Source organism: Phoxinus phoxinus (assembly GCF_949152265.1).
Source record: "Phoxinus phoxinus genome assembly, chromosome: 24".
Lineage (NCBI taxonomy): Eukaryota > Metazoa > Chordata > Actinopteri > Cypriniformes > Leuciscidae > Phoxinus > Phoxinus phoxinus.
In genome coordinates, this window is record NC_136899.1 from 2978305 (window position 1) to 2991844 (window position 13540).

Genomic DNA, 13540 nt, shown 5'->3' on the forward strand with positions numbered 1-13540 from the left:
ATGCATTATCATAACCACAATAATACACCAGATTATGATATTATAAATGTGAACCCAAAATGCAGATTAAGAACTCCCAGAATGCATACTACTGTAAATATAGGCCTACACACAAAAATATAGGCCTATATGTTATTTTAAGTATCTATAACTATTAACTATTTTATATAAATTATTTATTTATGCATGTATAAATAAATATAAATTAATTTATATTATAAATAATGATAAAGCAGTAGTTTTAGTATGCTGTAGAATAGATTGACATCAGGATTTTGACCTTTTAGTCTCTGTTTGAACTGCAGCAATGATAATAATAATCACAATAATAAATAAAACATTGCTTTTTTCATATTTTTTAATATACATTCACATTTCAAAAAATGCGTGGAAAAAACTCAAGAAAGAAAAAGAAAGAAAAAGGCAGTCATGTACAAGAATGTTTCATCGCATGTGACTATAAATATGCTGAGAGAACCACAGAAATAAAAAATGTGAATTCTATCATAATGATTAGCTCGATTGAAAGTCTAGAAAGTCAAAAGGTTTGACCGTAATGGGAGCTGGTTTTATTTGTTGGGATTTAAGTCTTCGTCGATGGACTGCATTGGATCAAATTGACTGATCTGACGGAGGTGCAGTTCTGAGGAAAAAAGTTTTCCGTGGAGAGAACGAGCGTGCATGTTAATGTAGAGTAAGGATATCACTGTAGTGTTGCTGAGAATGCATCGGGAGCTGCATGAGGAAGACGCCGCTATTTCTCGTCATCCACGGACTGCACACACGGTGGAACATGTAGGTATCATCTTTTACAACATTATGAACCACTTGGCAAACTTGCACGGCCATTTAAAAAAAGTTGTGCGCACACTTTAAAAAAGAGAGAATTGTTTGTTATGGTTTATCTTGTTCAGTCAATGTGTGACAATGTCTGCTTGTGTTTATATGTACTATATGATGTAGACAAGCAGTAGAAAGTGTATATTGAAGCCTAAAAATAACAGATGAGTGAAATTCATGCTCCAAACTTACTACACAATGTTGTTGCTTAAACTCGATATGTTGCAATAACTGAGAAAATCCAAGATTGAAAAAGCATCACATCTTAGTCGTCATGAAATCAAAATTGAAGTATGAATATGTTAGTCTTCGCTACTGTTATCTTTAGTGTGCTCCACTATAAACAATAGGCTCCTTTGAGATGCGCCTCGCCTTAAACTCAGCCGAGAGATATTGGAGATAGCGACTGCAGAGGAGGAATGAAACAAGCCGGACAGTTCTTTCTTCTGGAATTTAAGTTTGTTGCTTTTGTATGAAAATAAATATGATGAACAAGACACCAAAGGTAGGCTGCTTGTTGTTTAATTCCATTCGAAACCCACTAAACATTGGACGTCCAAACTAGGTCCACTATTTGGACGTCCAACTTGGACGTCATATTGACGTTCAACATTTGACCTTTGAACTGGTAATTTTTTTGGACATAATTTGGACATCTATGACAGGTGCAAGAAATTGACATGATTAATATGTAATATTTTTTTAATTTAAAAATGTCAACATTGTTGTTATCAACATGATTAATATATATGAATATAAGTCACTGCATAAATCACTTATGTCTGTGTGACATTAAGGCCTGGTTTCACAGACAGGGGTTAGATTAAGCCAGGATTAGGCCTTAGTTTAATAAGGACATTTAGTAACATTTATAAACGTGCCTTAGAACATAACATTACTGGTGTGCATCTTGAGACAAAACAATATCACTGTCATATTTTAAGATATCTCAGTGCAAGTTGCTTTCGGTTAAAACAGCTCAAACATGCACTTTAGTCTAGGACTTTCTTGGCTTAAACATTAAACCTGGTCTGTGGAACCGGGGGATAGCTTCAAAACAAAGATATTCAACAACTTTGGGGCACTATTCATTTTGTATAACAATATTCTAAGATTAAAGTAAACTTTTTCCCATATCGGATATCAATAAAACACATCCACTTAAGTGGATAAGTGGATTATTGCCACTTCCATATTTTACAAACTATGAATGCTAATTACTTATCTGTATGTAAATGTCAGAAACATTAAATAAACAGTATATGACTGAGAACTTTATAAATGACGAGAATAAACAGTATATGACTAAGAACTTTATAAATGACGAGAATAAACAGTATATGATTGAGAACTTTATAAATGAGTGAGAACTTTATAAATGACGAGAATAAACAGTATATGATTGAGAACTTTATAAATGAGTGAGAACTTTATAAATGACGAGAATAAACAGTATATGACTGAGAACTTTATAAATGACGAGAATAAACAGTATATGATTGAGAACTTTATAAATGAGTGAGAACTTTATAAATGACGAGAATAAACAGTATATGACTGAGAACTTTATAAATGACGAGAATAAACAGTATATGACTGAGAACTTTATAAATGACGAGAATAAACAGTATATGATTGAGAACTTTATAAATGACGAGTATAAACAGTATATGATTGAGAACTTTATAAATGACGAGAATAAACAGTATATGATTGAGAACTTTATAAATGAGTGAGAACTTTATAAATGACGAGAATAAACAGTATATGACTGAGAACTTTATAAATGACGAGAATAAACAGTATATGATTGAGAACTTTATAAATGACGAGAATAAACAGTATATGACTGAGAACTTTATAAATGACGAGAATAAACAGTATATGATTGAGAACTTTATAAATGAGTGAGAACTTTATAAATGACGAGAATAAACAGTATATGACTGAGAACTTTATAAATGACGAGAATAAACAGTATATGACTGAGAACTTTATAAATGACGAGAATAAACAGTATATGATTGAGAACTTTATAAATGACGAGTATAAACAGTATATGATTGAGAACTTTATAAATGACGAGAATAAACAGTATATGACTGAGAACTTTATAAATGACGAGAATAAACAGTATATGATTGAGAACTTTATAAATGACGAGAATAAACAGTATATGACTGAGAACTTTATAAATGACGAGAATAAACAGTATATGATTGAGAACTTTATAAATGACGAGAATAAACAGTATATGATTGAGAACTTTATAAATGACGAGAATAAACAGTATATGACTGAGAACTTTATAAATGACGAGTATAAACAGTATATGATTGAGAACTTTATAAATGACGACCGCTGAGTACCGGCCATATTTTAATTTAGCAGTTGATCACGTGACGCACTGAACGTTCTAATCACACCGGTGTGATCGTATATGCTTTAAAGGGTTAATTATCAAATGTAAAAAATTAAAATAAAATCCATTTGCCCCCTTGGTTTGAATGGGCCTCTGCTATTTGTATTTTACAATGAAGAGAGAAAACCATGAAACATGTTTCCAAATCGCTGCGGCTGGAGGAATTTCCTGTTATTGTCAATGAGTGGCTAAAACAAGATCAAGGGGAAAACCAGTGCCTGTTATGAAACTCGGGTGTGCAGTCATACAACTAACAACACAGATCTGTCTCTACTAAATCCAAGTCATCTGCCCAATGAGTGTGCGCATTCACGTGGAGGCGGAAAGAGGTGTAACCCTGTTTACAAGAACTTCTATATGGACGATTGTCTGAAGAGCAGAGAAGGAAGCAAGCAGTCCAGATTGCCAAAGATCTGGCTGCTCTTTCTCACAAGGTAGTTTCCATCTGACACAGAGGGAGAGCAACAGCTGTGAGGTCTCGCAATCCATTCCAGAGCAAGACAGATCAAACATTATAAGGGAGCTTAACGTGGAGCGAGACCAACTGCCGAATGGAAAGCGCTCGAGCGCTCCAATGGAGAGTGCAGACACACTCTCAGCTTCAAGACTGTACTCTGTAAAGGCCAAATCATAGTAGACGTGGCCGTGGGATTTTGTCAGTGATCGGCTCAGTCTATGCTTCCAGTCAAGCTCATTTTACAGGAATCATGCAGGACTGCATATAGCGGAGTCCTCCAGTTCTTGACCAACAAGGATTGAATGTGTTACTGGTCTGGATCAGATGAATGCGTTGACTAATGTTTGAAGCCACACGGTTTTTGGACAATCTGTTCAAGCGCAACTGCACAATGTTCAGATGCCAGTGAAACCGGATATGGCTCTGTGTCCTAAATTAGATTACAGAATAGTCATAGCTCATGTCACCGTTCTTCTTGGCAAAGCCAGATTGCCTCCCCTCAGAACACTTTTGCTTCATTTGAAGAAGTAATTGTGTTTTTGGACTGTTTTGAATTTGTAAACACCTTACATATAACTACCTATTGTTTTATTTTTGTTTGGTTATTGTTGAAGTCCACTTCTCCATATTTCTCTTTCTGACAGACGGACAGCGCGGCTCGGCTGATGAACATGAGGTCTCTGCTGACACTGTCAGGTAAAAACACAAGAGTTTATGCAGCGTCTTATTGTCTGTAATGGATTTCTGATTTTGTTGATATTTAATATTGTCAACATTCATGTTGAAGTTTCATTCAAACCAACCAGTTTGCAGTGTTCATGCAACAGAAGAAGCGAATGATTTAATAAGCTTTGTTTGTCTGGTTAATTGACATTAAATGTTGAAAATGTTCCATTTTTTCCAGAATTTTATTGCAGATTTCACAGAAATATTAATTATATTGCCTATATGATTATTTTGTTACACAGATTTGCATTTCACTGCCAATTTTTTTTTACAAAGATAATTGTTAAAGATTTATTTTCAAATAGTTGTTGTATTTGTAGCCAATATTTTGAACAAATTATGATGCACAATATCAGCACAGCAGGGCCACATTAACAATAGGGTTGGCGGGGCCAAAGCCCCAGGACCCGAGCGAGGAGAGGGCCTGTGATTGGCTGTGGAGTAGACTGGCCATCGGGAGCACCTGAACTTTTCCCAGTGGGCCAATCGCCAATACCCCACTCTTGAACCATGATTCACGAAAACTGACTGGGTGCTGCCGTCTCATTTCAATGTCAATGAAGCTGCAGATTAAAATTAAAGATGTAGTTTCTTAGTGCAGAAATAATCTGATTTATCTTTTTTATCTCACAGTGTTGTTGGCTCTCATAAGAGAAGACAAGGCACAACCACCAGCAGGTAAATACACACATTTTCATTGTGCACAAGATCAGAGGAGCTGAAAAAACTTCAGATACTATATTATAAAGCACAGCATTAATAAAGAACCAATGCAGATCTGCAGCACTTTGGTGCAGGAAACCTCATCACTTTACCAGACCAGAATATGTCTCTAATGTTTCTAGTGTCAGTAATTACCTCACTGAGGGTCATTTATAATCAACCTCAAACCTTGTCCAAAGTAGTTCCTGTCGTGGTTCCTCGAGAAGTCCGCTGAAGACTGAACAGCCTGTCTCCTACATAATAATAAAAAACAAATAATAATAAATCATTTTCTAAGATCCCAATGTTAGAAACCAGCAGCTTAAGTTTATTTTTATCAAGATCACTTGTTGCACATTTCAAATCGACAGAAAACCTGAACCTTTTTTTTTTTTGCTCAGACGGAATGATCAAACCAACATTTGAGATGCTGTGATGTGATTGGTCCACTGGTTAGTCCTGTTATCCAATCACATTCTCGGTTGAGGCGAAGTCAAGGGAGTTTTTTGACATTGAGGGATTTATTCTGTAAATGTGTTTCCATCGTACATTACTAAATGCTGTGATGTTATTTTCCTCAAGATCTTGTGTTGTCAATGCACGAGTCCAGCGCTCTGTAAAGTCTCCTCCCGCACGTCCCAAACACTGTCAATGAATGTAAGCTCTGGACTCATGTGTGGAAATGATTCTTCACAACCATTCTTTCACAATCTGAGCCTGATGAATCTGGACACTGTCATCCTGGAATATGAACATGATGTTCTTCATACATGATTGTTTCAGAAATGAAAAGCTACACACTCCACCAGTTAGAGTTAGAAGAACTGCTGCCAAACATATAACATGCTAGAAACATAATAATCACTGCAATAACCATCCAATCATAAACTCTTAAACATTTGCATATTTAAATCCAAAACAGTAACTTTTTTTGACGGGCAGTGTATTTTACAATAGTAGTCAGACAACCTGGCGTTACAGAAGACGTGTCTCTTACGCGCAGAGGTGGACAGTAACAAAGTACATTTACTTGAGTACTGTACTTAAGTACACTTTTTGAGTATCTGTACTTTACTTGAGTATTATTTTTTTCTGGAAACTTTTTACTTTAACTTCACTACATTTGAAAGACAAATATCGTACTTTTTACTACACTACATTTCTGTCCAGGTCCTCGAGTAGAGAGTAGTAACGTCAGGGATGATTTGGTCGCATTTGGGTTGTAAATGAAAGTCTGGTTGACGTCAGAACTCGACTGATGTTGGTTTCTGACCTCAACCCGATTTTCAACCACAATACAACGTCTGTGCAACGTTGGAGATTAACGTCAATCTGACATTGGATTCTGACATCAACATGATTTTCATTTTCAACGTTGGGTTTGGTCTTCTTAATGCAAATTTTGTTATTGTTTTGGAGGACACTAGCTTATAGATAACAGTAACATATTCATACTAAAAGCCCAAAAACTGGGACCAGCCATTTGTGTGTCCGAAACCATTGTGGACGTTATTGAGTGACTTATTCAATCCCACGACTGGAACTGTGTTATAGAAATACATGTGATATTTATATGAGGGTAGACCGGCATAAATTCAGAGGCATAAGGTACTGTAAGTATTACATGCAACAATGCAACAATAATAAAACAATGCATTGACATTTACTTTTTACTTTTGATACTTAAGTACTTTTAAAAACGAGTACTTCTTTACTTTTACTTAAGTAAAAATTGGTCTTTACAACTTTTACTTGTAATGGAGTAATATTTGACTAGTAGTATCTGTACTTTTACTCAAGTAAGGAAGTTGTGTTTTTGTCTACCTCTGCTTACGCGTCTGTTTTCTTTCTCTCAGTGTCTCTCCTGCCGAGGTTCCCAGCTGTGTTTGTTGGAGATGACGTCACTCTGATCTGTAAAGGAGGGCATGGACCGATAAAATGGTTCATTAATGGAGATCCACAATCACATCAGGATTCTGTAATGCTTGTTACTGCAGTGACATCAAAAAACAACGGGAAGTACGAATGTGAGCGTGGCGGATCGAAGAGCGAGCCGTATATACTCACTGTCGAACGTATGAACACCATCCTAACTAACTCTAAACGTTCCCTCACGATCCTCTGTTCCTCCTGCTGTTTCTCATCATCTCTCTCTCTCTCAGAGCTGGAGCCTCACGCTCAGCTCTCTCCATCTATAGGTGGCGCTGTGATGCACAGAGTTAGTGGAAAAAACCTGGTGCTGCAGGTGGAAGATGATCCGGATGGCTGGAACTGTTTTGCGTTGCGGGGAGAGAGCGGCTTCAGGCTAGGAACCACTGTTAATAAGGGGAAGAAGACGGCTGTGATCTTTGCAGAATTTAAAGAGGCAAAAAGAGCCACTTTCTGGTGCAGGAACGGTACACGACGAAGCAATGCAGTGACGCTGAAAATGACAGGTGACTCCTTCCTTCTTTCATGTAGTTCCATGATTTGTAGATTATCTGTGTCCATGCAATTCAATTCAATTTAATGGGATCCAAAACAACATTGGATCCCACTGACTTTCCTATAACTTTTTTTCCTGATCACAAGTTGCCAGCTAGTTCCCATCAGTCTTACAGGCTCTACACATGTTAAGCAAGAGATGTCAGAGTATATTGAATTTTCACAATAATTAAATCTGAATGTAATAGTCAAGTAATAGACCATGTTCTCTGGTTTAGATTAAGGATTTCTGACTCCTTGAATCAGTTTTTCAAAAATTACAAACAATATCCTCTAAATATCAATGGCTTCCAGACTGGAGAGCAAATGGGAACTGATTCTCAGATGTTGAGAAAAAGACGCCTCACATCTGTCACCTCAACAACAGCTCAAACTGAGCTCAGACTTGCCAAAACACCAAAGTCTATAAAAGTCAGACCTCAATATAAAGTCTAACACTTCTCTAAGACCAGGGTTTATAGCTCTATACTCATGTATACTGCATTTACAACTATTTACTCATTTGCATCACAAAGACAAAGTTGAGAATTATAGATTAAAATTCAAAGATTTTTTTTTTCCAGTGCTGACATTTCCTGTTGAATCCCTTTTTCTTAAACAGCCAATAGCCTGTAGTTTATGTCAGATTTGCTGCTTGGTTGCATGAGGGTCTCTTATTCTAGAAAGCATTTGATTGGACAGAAATTTGAATACACCTGTTAGGGCAACATGATGTCATCAGTATATAAATTCAAAGCCATCTTCAATATGATGGGATTTTTAACTGAAGCATGAGGTTCTTGCAGCAGAGGATGATGGATGTCTGACCTGTGTGTGTGTGTGTGTGTGTGTGTGTGTGTGTGTGTGTGTCAGCGCTCAGGGTGATGTTGGATCCTCCAGCCGGTCCTGCACTGGTGGGGGAGAGTGTGGCTCTCAGCTGTGGAGTCTGGAATGGGAAAGCAGAAAAGGCTGAATTCTTTAAGAATAATAAGTCAATCGCAACCGTGGAAGACACTTACATCATCACCAACGCCACACACGATGATACCGGAGAGTACAGATGTCACGCCACCTACAGGTACAGCCACATCAGTCCAGGAGCTGCCCAGCAGGAAGGAGATTCTGATGTCCAGGAGTTAAAGGTTATAGGTAATCATTACAATAACACCTCACCTCACGCTTCATTTATACACAACCACTACTAGATAGTACTAGAACTAGAAAGTATTTTTTGGACATGGTGCCATGGCATTCCTGAATACTGTATATGTAAGAGTGTCATACATATACAGTATTATATGTATGTCATGTCTAGATCTGGTACTCGGCAGCCACCCATAAGAGCCTTCATGGATGACCAGCTTCAGTTCCAGGATGCAGATGGCTTCTTCAGGGGCTCCAACGCCTCATCCTATGGGCAAGGATGAGCTTTAAGCCAGCCAAGTTCAGGTCCCTGGTTTTAAAGAAAGGCAAAGTGGCCGATTGGTTCCGCTTTACCTTGGAGGGGTCACAAATTCCATCAGTAACCGAAAGAGACTGGCACCTTCAAGTGGACCTGGGAAGGCTGCTCAAGTTCCCGAGTGGTGATAACATCTGAGTCAACCAGGCAGGTGGTCATAGTGGAGCTTACGGTCCCCTGGGAAGACAGACTGGAGGAGGCAAATGAGCGCAAGAGAGCCAAGTATGCGGAGCTGGTGGAGGAGTGCAGGAGCGGCGGCTGGAAAGCACGCAGTGAGCCAGTGAAGGTCGGATGCCGGGGCTTTGCTGGACAGTCGTTGCTCCGAACACTCAAAATCCTTGGAGTTAAAGGTCAACTGTGCAGGCGAGCCATAAAGAACATCACTGAGGCTGCCGAAAAAGCCTCACGATGGCTGTGGATCCGGAGGGGAGATCCGTGGAGTAGCATGCCACTTGGACACAGGCCGGGGACTGATCACCCCCGGCAGGGTCGCCCGGGCGAGGGTGTCTGTTGATTTAAGACCCGAAACACCTGTTGACCGGGTTCATCACTGATGACGTGTCCAAGTAGCACCTTAAGGTGTATGTTAGAACATCATGTGGTACTATATAATAATAAGAAGAAGAAGAAGAAGTGGGATTACATTAATAATAATAACAATAATACTAATATAAATAAATAATATATGTAAGCAATATTTATATATAATAATACTTTACACTAAGTATGTTTGCAGTACAAATTAGATATGTATGAATATATCAGTTATGTGTGTGTGTGTGTGTGTGTGTGTGTGTGTGTGTGCGTGCGTGTGTGTGGTACAGGTGGACCTCCTGCTACTACAGTGGATTCAACATCTTCTCCGAGTCTGAGGTGTTTCTGTAGAGACTGTCCTGACGACTGCAAGACCTACTGCTGGTATCGCACACTTCTTAATGACTCATTTGCACGCGAAAGACTGCCTGAAAACACAGACAGTATTACCGTGGAGAAAGAAGGACTGTACAGCTGCCGGATGGAGTGTGGGAAAGGTTTCTCCCGTTTCAGCAACATTTACAGCTACAAAGGTACCTAAACACACACACACACACACATACATACACACACACACACATACATACATACACACACACAAACACACACACACACACGCTACTTAGACTTCATCTCCATAAGCCAGTGTTATTTTAGTATAATTAATATTCTGTTATAGTTTTGATTCATATTTTGAATTAGTTTTGTTTTATAGTTTATTTATTTTTTATTAGGTTTTTTATTTACTTTTTTTTTGTAATTTTATTGCTTCAACTGAAACTTAATGAAAATTTGAAATGTTGAAATTGGCAACTAATTGAAATAAAATAAGTAAAATCTCAACTACTTAAAGGGCACCTATTATGGAATTTTGAAATGTACCTTTCATGTAGTGTGTAACATAGATCTAAGTGAACAAAAACATCCTGCAAAGTTTGAAATATGAAAGTGCACCGTATATAAAGTTATTGTCTTTCAAAAGTAAGAGTCGACTCTGAGTCATTTTTATGAATCGTTAGAAGACCGAAGCTTTTTCTTTGACTAGATGACGTCAACTTGTCAAGTTATTTGAATACGATACGCCCACTTATTGCGCTCCAAGCCCAGGGAAAATATCATGGCGACGAGACGCTGTGTTCTGAAGTGCGACTCAAAAGCCAACTTTTTTCATCTGCCCGAGGAGGAGCATTTGAAGACTAAGTGGCTACAATTCATATATACAACTATACCACAGAAGTATTAGTCCGAGCCTTGTGCTTTGTTCGCGCCATTTTGAAGACGATTGCTTTTTAAATGCAATCAAACTTGGATTCGCGAGCTGGCTGATATTGAAGGAAGGTTCAGTTCCAAGTGTATTTGCATCAGCTTCCTCCTCCGTATCACAACCTGTAAGTGTTATTAATAATTGTTGCATTTATGTTTTATGTAGCATGCTTAATAATTATTTTGTTTGTTGTGTAAGCACCGTTTAGCTTCTAGGTCTTCAATGACAATTGTATTGAGATATGTGAAGTGTTTGTCGTTGTTTTCGGAGTTGTCTTAATGAATAGAGTAATACCTCATAGTAACGTAACTGCATTTTTTTTTTTTTGTAAAAACGTTATGTTTATGCATCGGGCTAATGCAAACAAAGACTGATTGTGCTTTTACAATATGAACTCTGGGCTATGCTCGCTAAATTCTTTATCTTATTTTTAGTTTTTTACTACAAACTACAAAGCAGTGGACTATAATCATTATTATAACACGATTTAATTGATAAAAGCATCATTGTACTCCGTGTTAAACAATAAGTATTATCTCTGTAAATACTGCTGGGTCATCTGACCAATCGCAGATTAGCGCCGCGCAAAGGAGGGGTTTGGAAAAACGTGTCGTTGAACGAATCATTTGGGAGTCGGTGACCAAATCAGGTAAAAATAAATGCATATTATACGAAAACCAAAGTGTTTTTTTGACATTGTATGCACGTAAAACTGTTGTTGGGGACTCCCTAAACAACATTAGGAACATTTTAAATGTCATAATAGGTGCCCTTTAATTTCAGCTATTACTTAATTTCAGGTTTTAGTTTAACGATAATAACCTGCCAAAAAAACAAAACATTTGTTATTGTAAGCTGAGAGACGAGTCTAAATTATTTTATGTGGTAATCAACAGCAGAAACGGTTCTCAAAGTATCGGCTACACCCAGTTTGCACACAAAACTGAATGAACACTTCCATTTTCAGTGCATTTTAATGTTGACATTACTCATAATGAACTAGTCACTTCCAATTCTTACTTCACCACTTCTTTTTTTTTTTTGCATTAGAAAATGCATTCTCCTCCTTTCTCGCACAAGCAGAGTCAGAGTCTGTAAATGTGCTGCCCATCATGATGGCTGCGATTCTGATGGTCCTCGGGGTGTTGATCGCGGTGCTGATCGGGCTGATCGTGGTGGTCGCGCTGAGGCGCAGGAAACGCGGAGGAATGAGTTTTCCGGCGACTAACAGGTGGACAGGTGGAGACTTCAATCAAGTCCAACTCCGAGAGCAAGGACAGGGCTGAGGTGGGTTACGAGGCAGGAGGAGGTGTACCACACAATGGGACCTGGAGAATAATGATGGGTCGGTCATGAACGGTCATTTTGAACGAATCTTTAAAGGGTAACCTGGTCAGAGCCTAACTCCATCCACTGGCAATATTTGAAAAACGCTGGAAAATGGGCAGAGCCCAGCAGAGACAGGGGGGACGAACCGAGGGCAAAATATATATAGTATATATATATGTGTTATCGTTTACAATTACAGTCTTATATTCAGTCATTTTAAAATGTTTATAAATAATATTAGAGACATGAATATTCTTACAAAGCAAATAATCTCCTCCTCTGCCGCGCGAGCTCGTGTGGGGGCGTGGCTAGTGAGCCCATACGTCACACGGCACCACAACTTCCAATAGGAAAATTCAACTAAATCCTTAAAATGGACGTAAAATCCACAGAATTTGGTGTAACAATGGAAAACAGGAGAAGAAACAAACAAGCAAAGAAAAAGGATGAAAGAACCTGGAAGAAAAAGCACCACATTACTATTTACCAGTAATCAATTCTCATTTTGACTTCCGATTAGAGATGCACTGATTACAATTTTCTAGGCCGATTCCGATCTCCGATTGAGTTTGACCTGCCGATACCGATTTTAGCCGATTCCGATAAAAAAAATTCTAACCACTTTTAAGGCACACACAAATATTTATTTTCTATATATATATATATTAACACCATATACGTTTACCCAAACTGAATAATAAAAACAAGTTTAAATGGGTACATTTTCTATAAATATTTTTGAGTCTTTCTTTTCTGACACAGCCTACTCCAGTTCTTGTTATAGCATACACATGAATGAACATCAGAAGGTATGTTGAAAGATACAGCACAACGTGCCGAAATGTTTCATGTCTCATGTAATCACTTTCAAGCATGAAAAGATCTCAATAAAACTGCTTGTCAAGTAACGTTATATTTAGCCGAGAAAAGCCATTCAGTGTCCGTAGCTCGATTTTGCAAAATGTATATGCAATATATTTCATATTCATTTATACTCAACCTCTTCTTCAACATTTAATGTTTAAATAAATTAAGTTATAATAGCCTCCGTTAAATTCTCACGTCATTTACATTTGCAAATACAATGCATGAACCTCCAAAGTCGACTCCTCGAAAACCACACAAAGTGAACACTACAGTAATCCAAACGACCCAAGCTGACCAATCAATGTCTTCTGAAGCTTAATAAAAGGTGTGTGAGAGAAAAATATGATTATTTTAAACTTTATTATTTTTCTTTCATCCCTTCCGGCCAACGGTCACACTCGGTCATGACTTCACGCTTGAGGTAAACGTCAGCACGTTATGAAACCGCAGCGCACTTGAACGGCATAAATCATGAGC

The 13540-nt window shown here is 37.9% G+C and overlaps 1 protein-coding gene across 2 annotated transcripts; it reads left to right on the forward strand.

Annotated features, from left to right (window-relative positions):
* Window positions 1-429: 429 nt before the first annotated feature.
* Window positions 430-13305, forward strand: LOC306992821 (uncharacterized protein). 2 transcript variants are annotated; one of them, XM_079602039.1, is made up of 8 exons: window positions 430-795; window positions 4364-4415; window positions 5079-5123; window positions 7004-7222; window positions 7310-7582; window positions 8484-8759; window positions 9894-10136; window positions 11918-13305. In XM_079602039.1, the coding sequence occupies exons 1-8, from the start codon at window positions 724-726 to the stop codon at window positions 12151-12153; spliced, it is 1416 nt and encodes a 471-aa protein (XP_079458165.1). In that variant the 5' UTR covers window positions 430-723; the 3' UTR covers window positions 12154-13305. The 2 variants fall into 2 exon arrangements, with proteins under 2 accessions (XP_079458165.1, XP_079458166.1); XM_079602040.1 differs by lacking the exon at window positions 430-795 and adding an exon at window positions 1113-1345.
* Window positions 13306-13540: the final 235 nt, after the last annotated feature.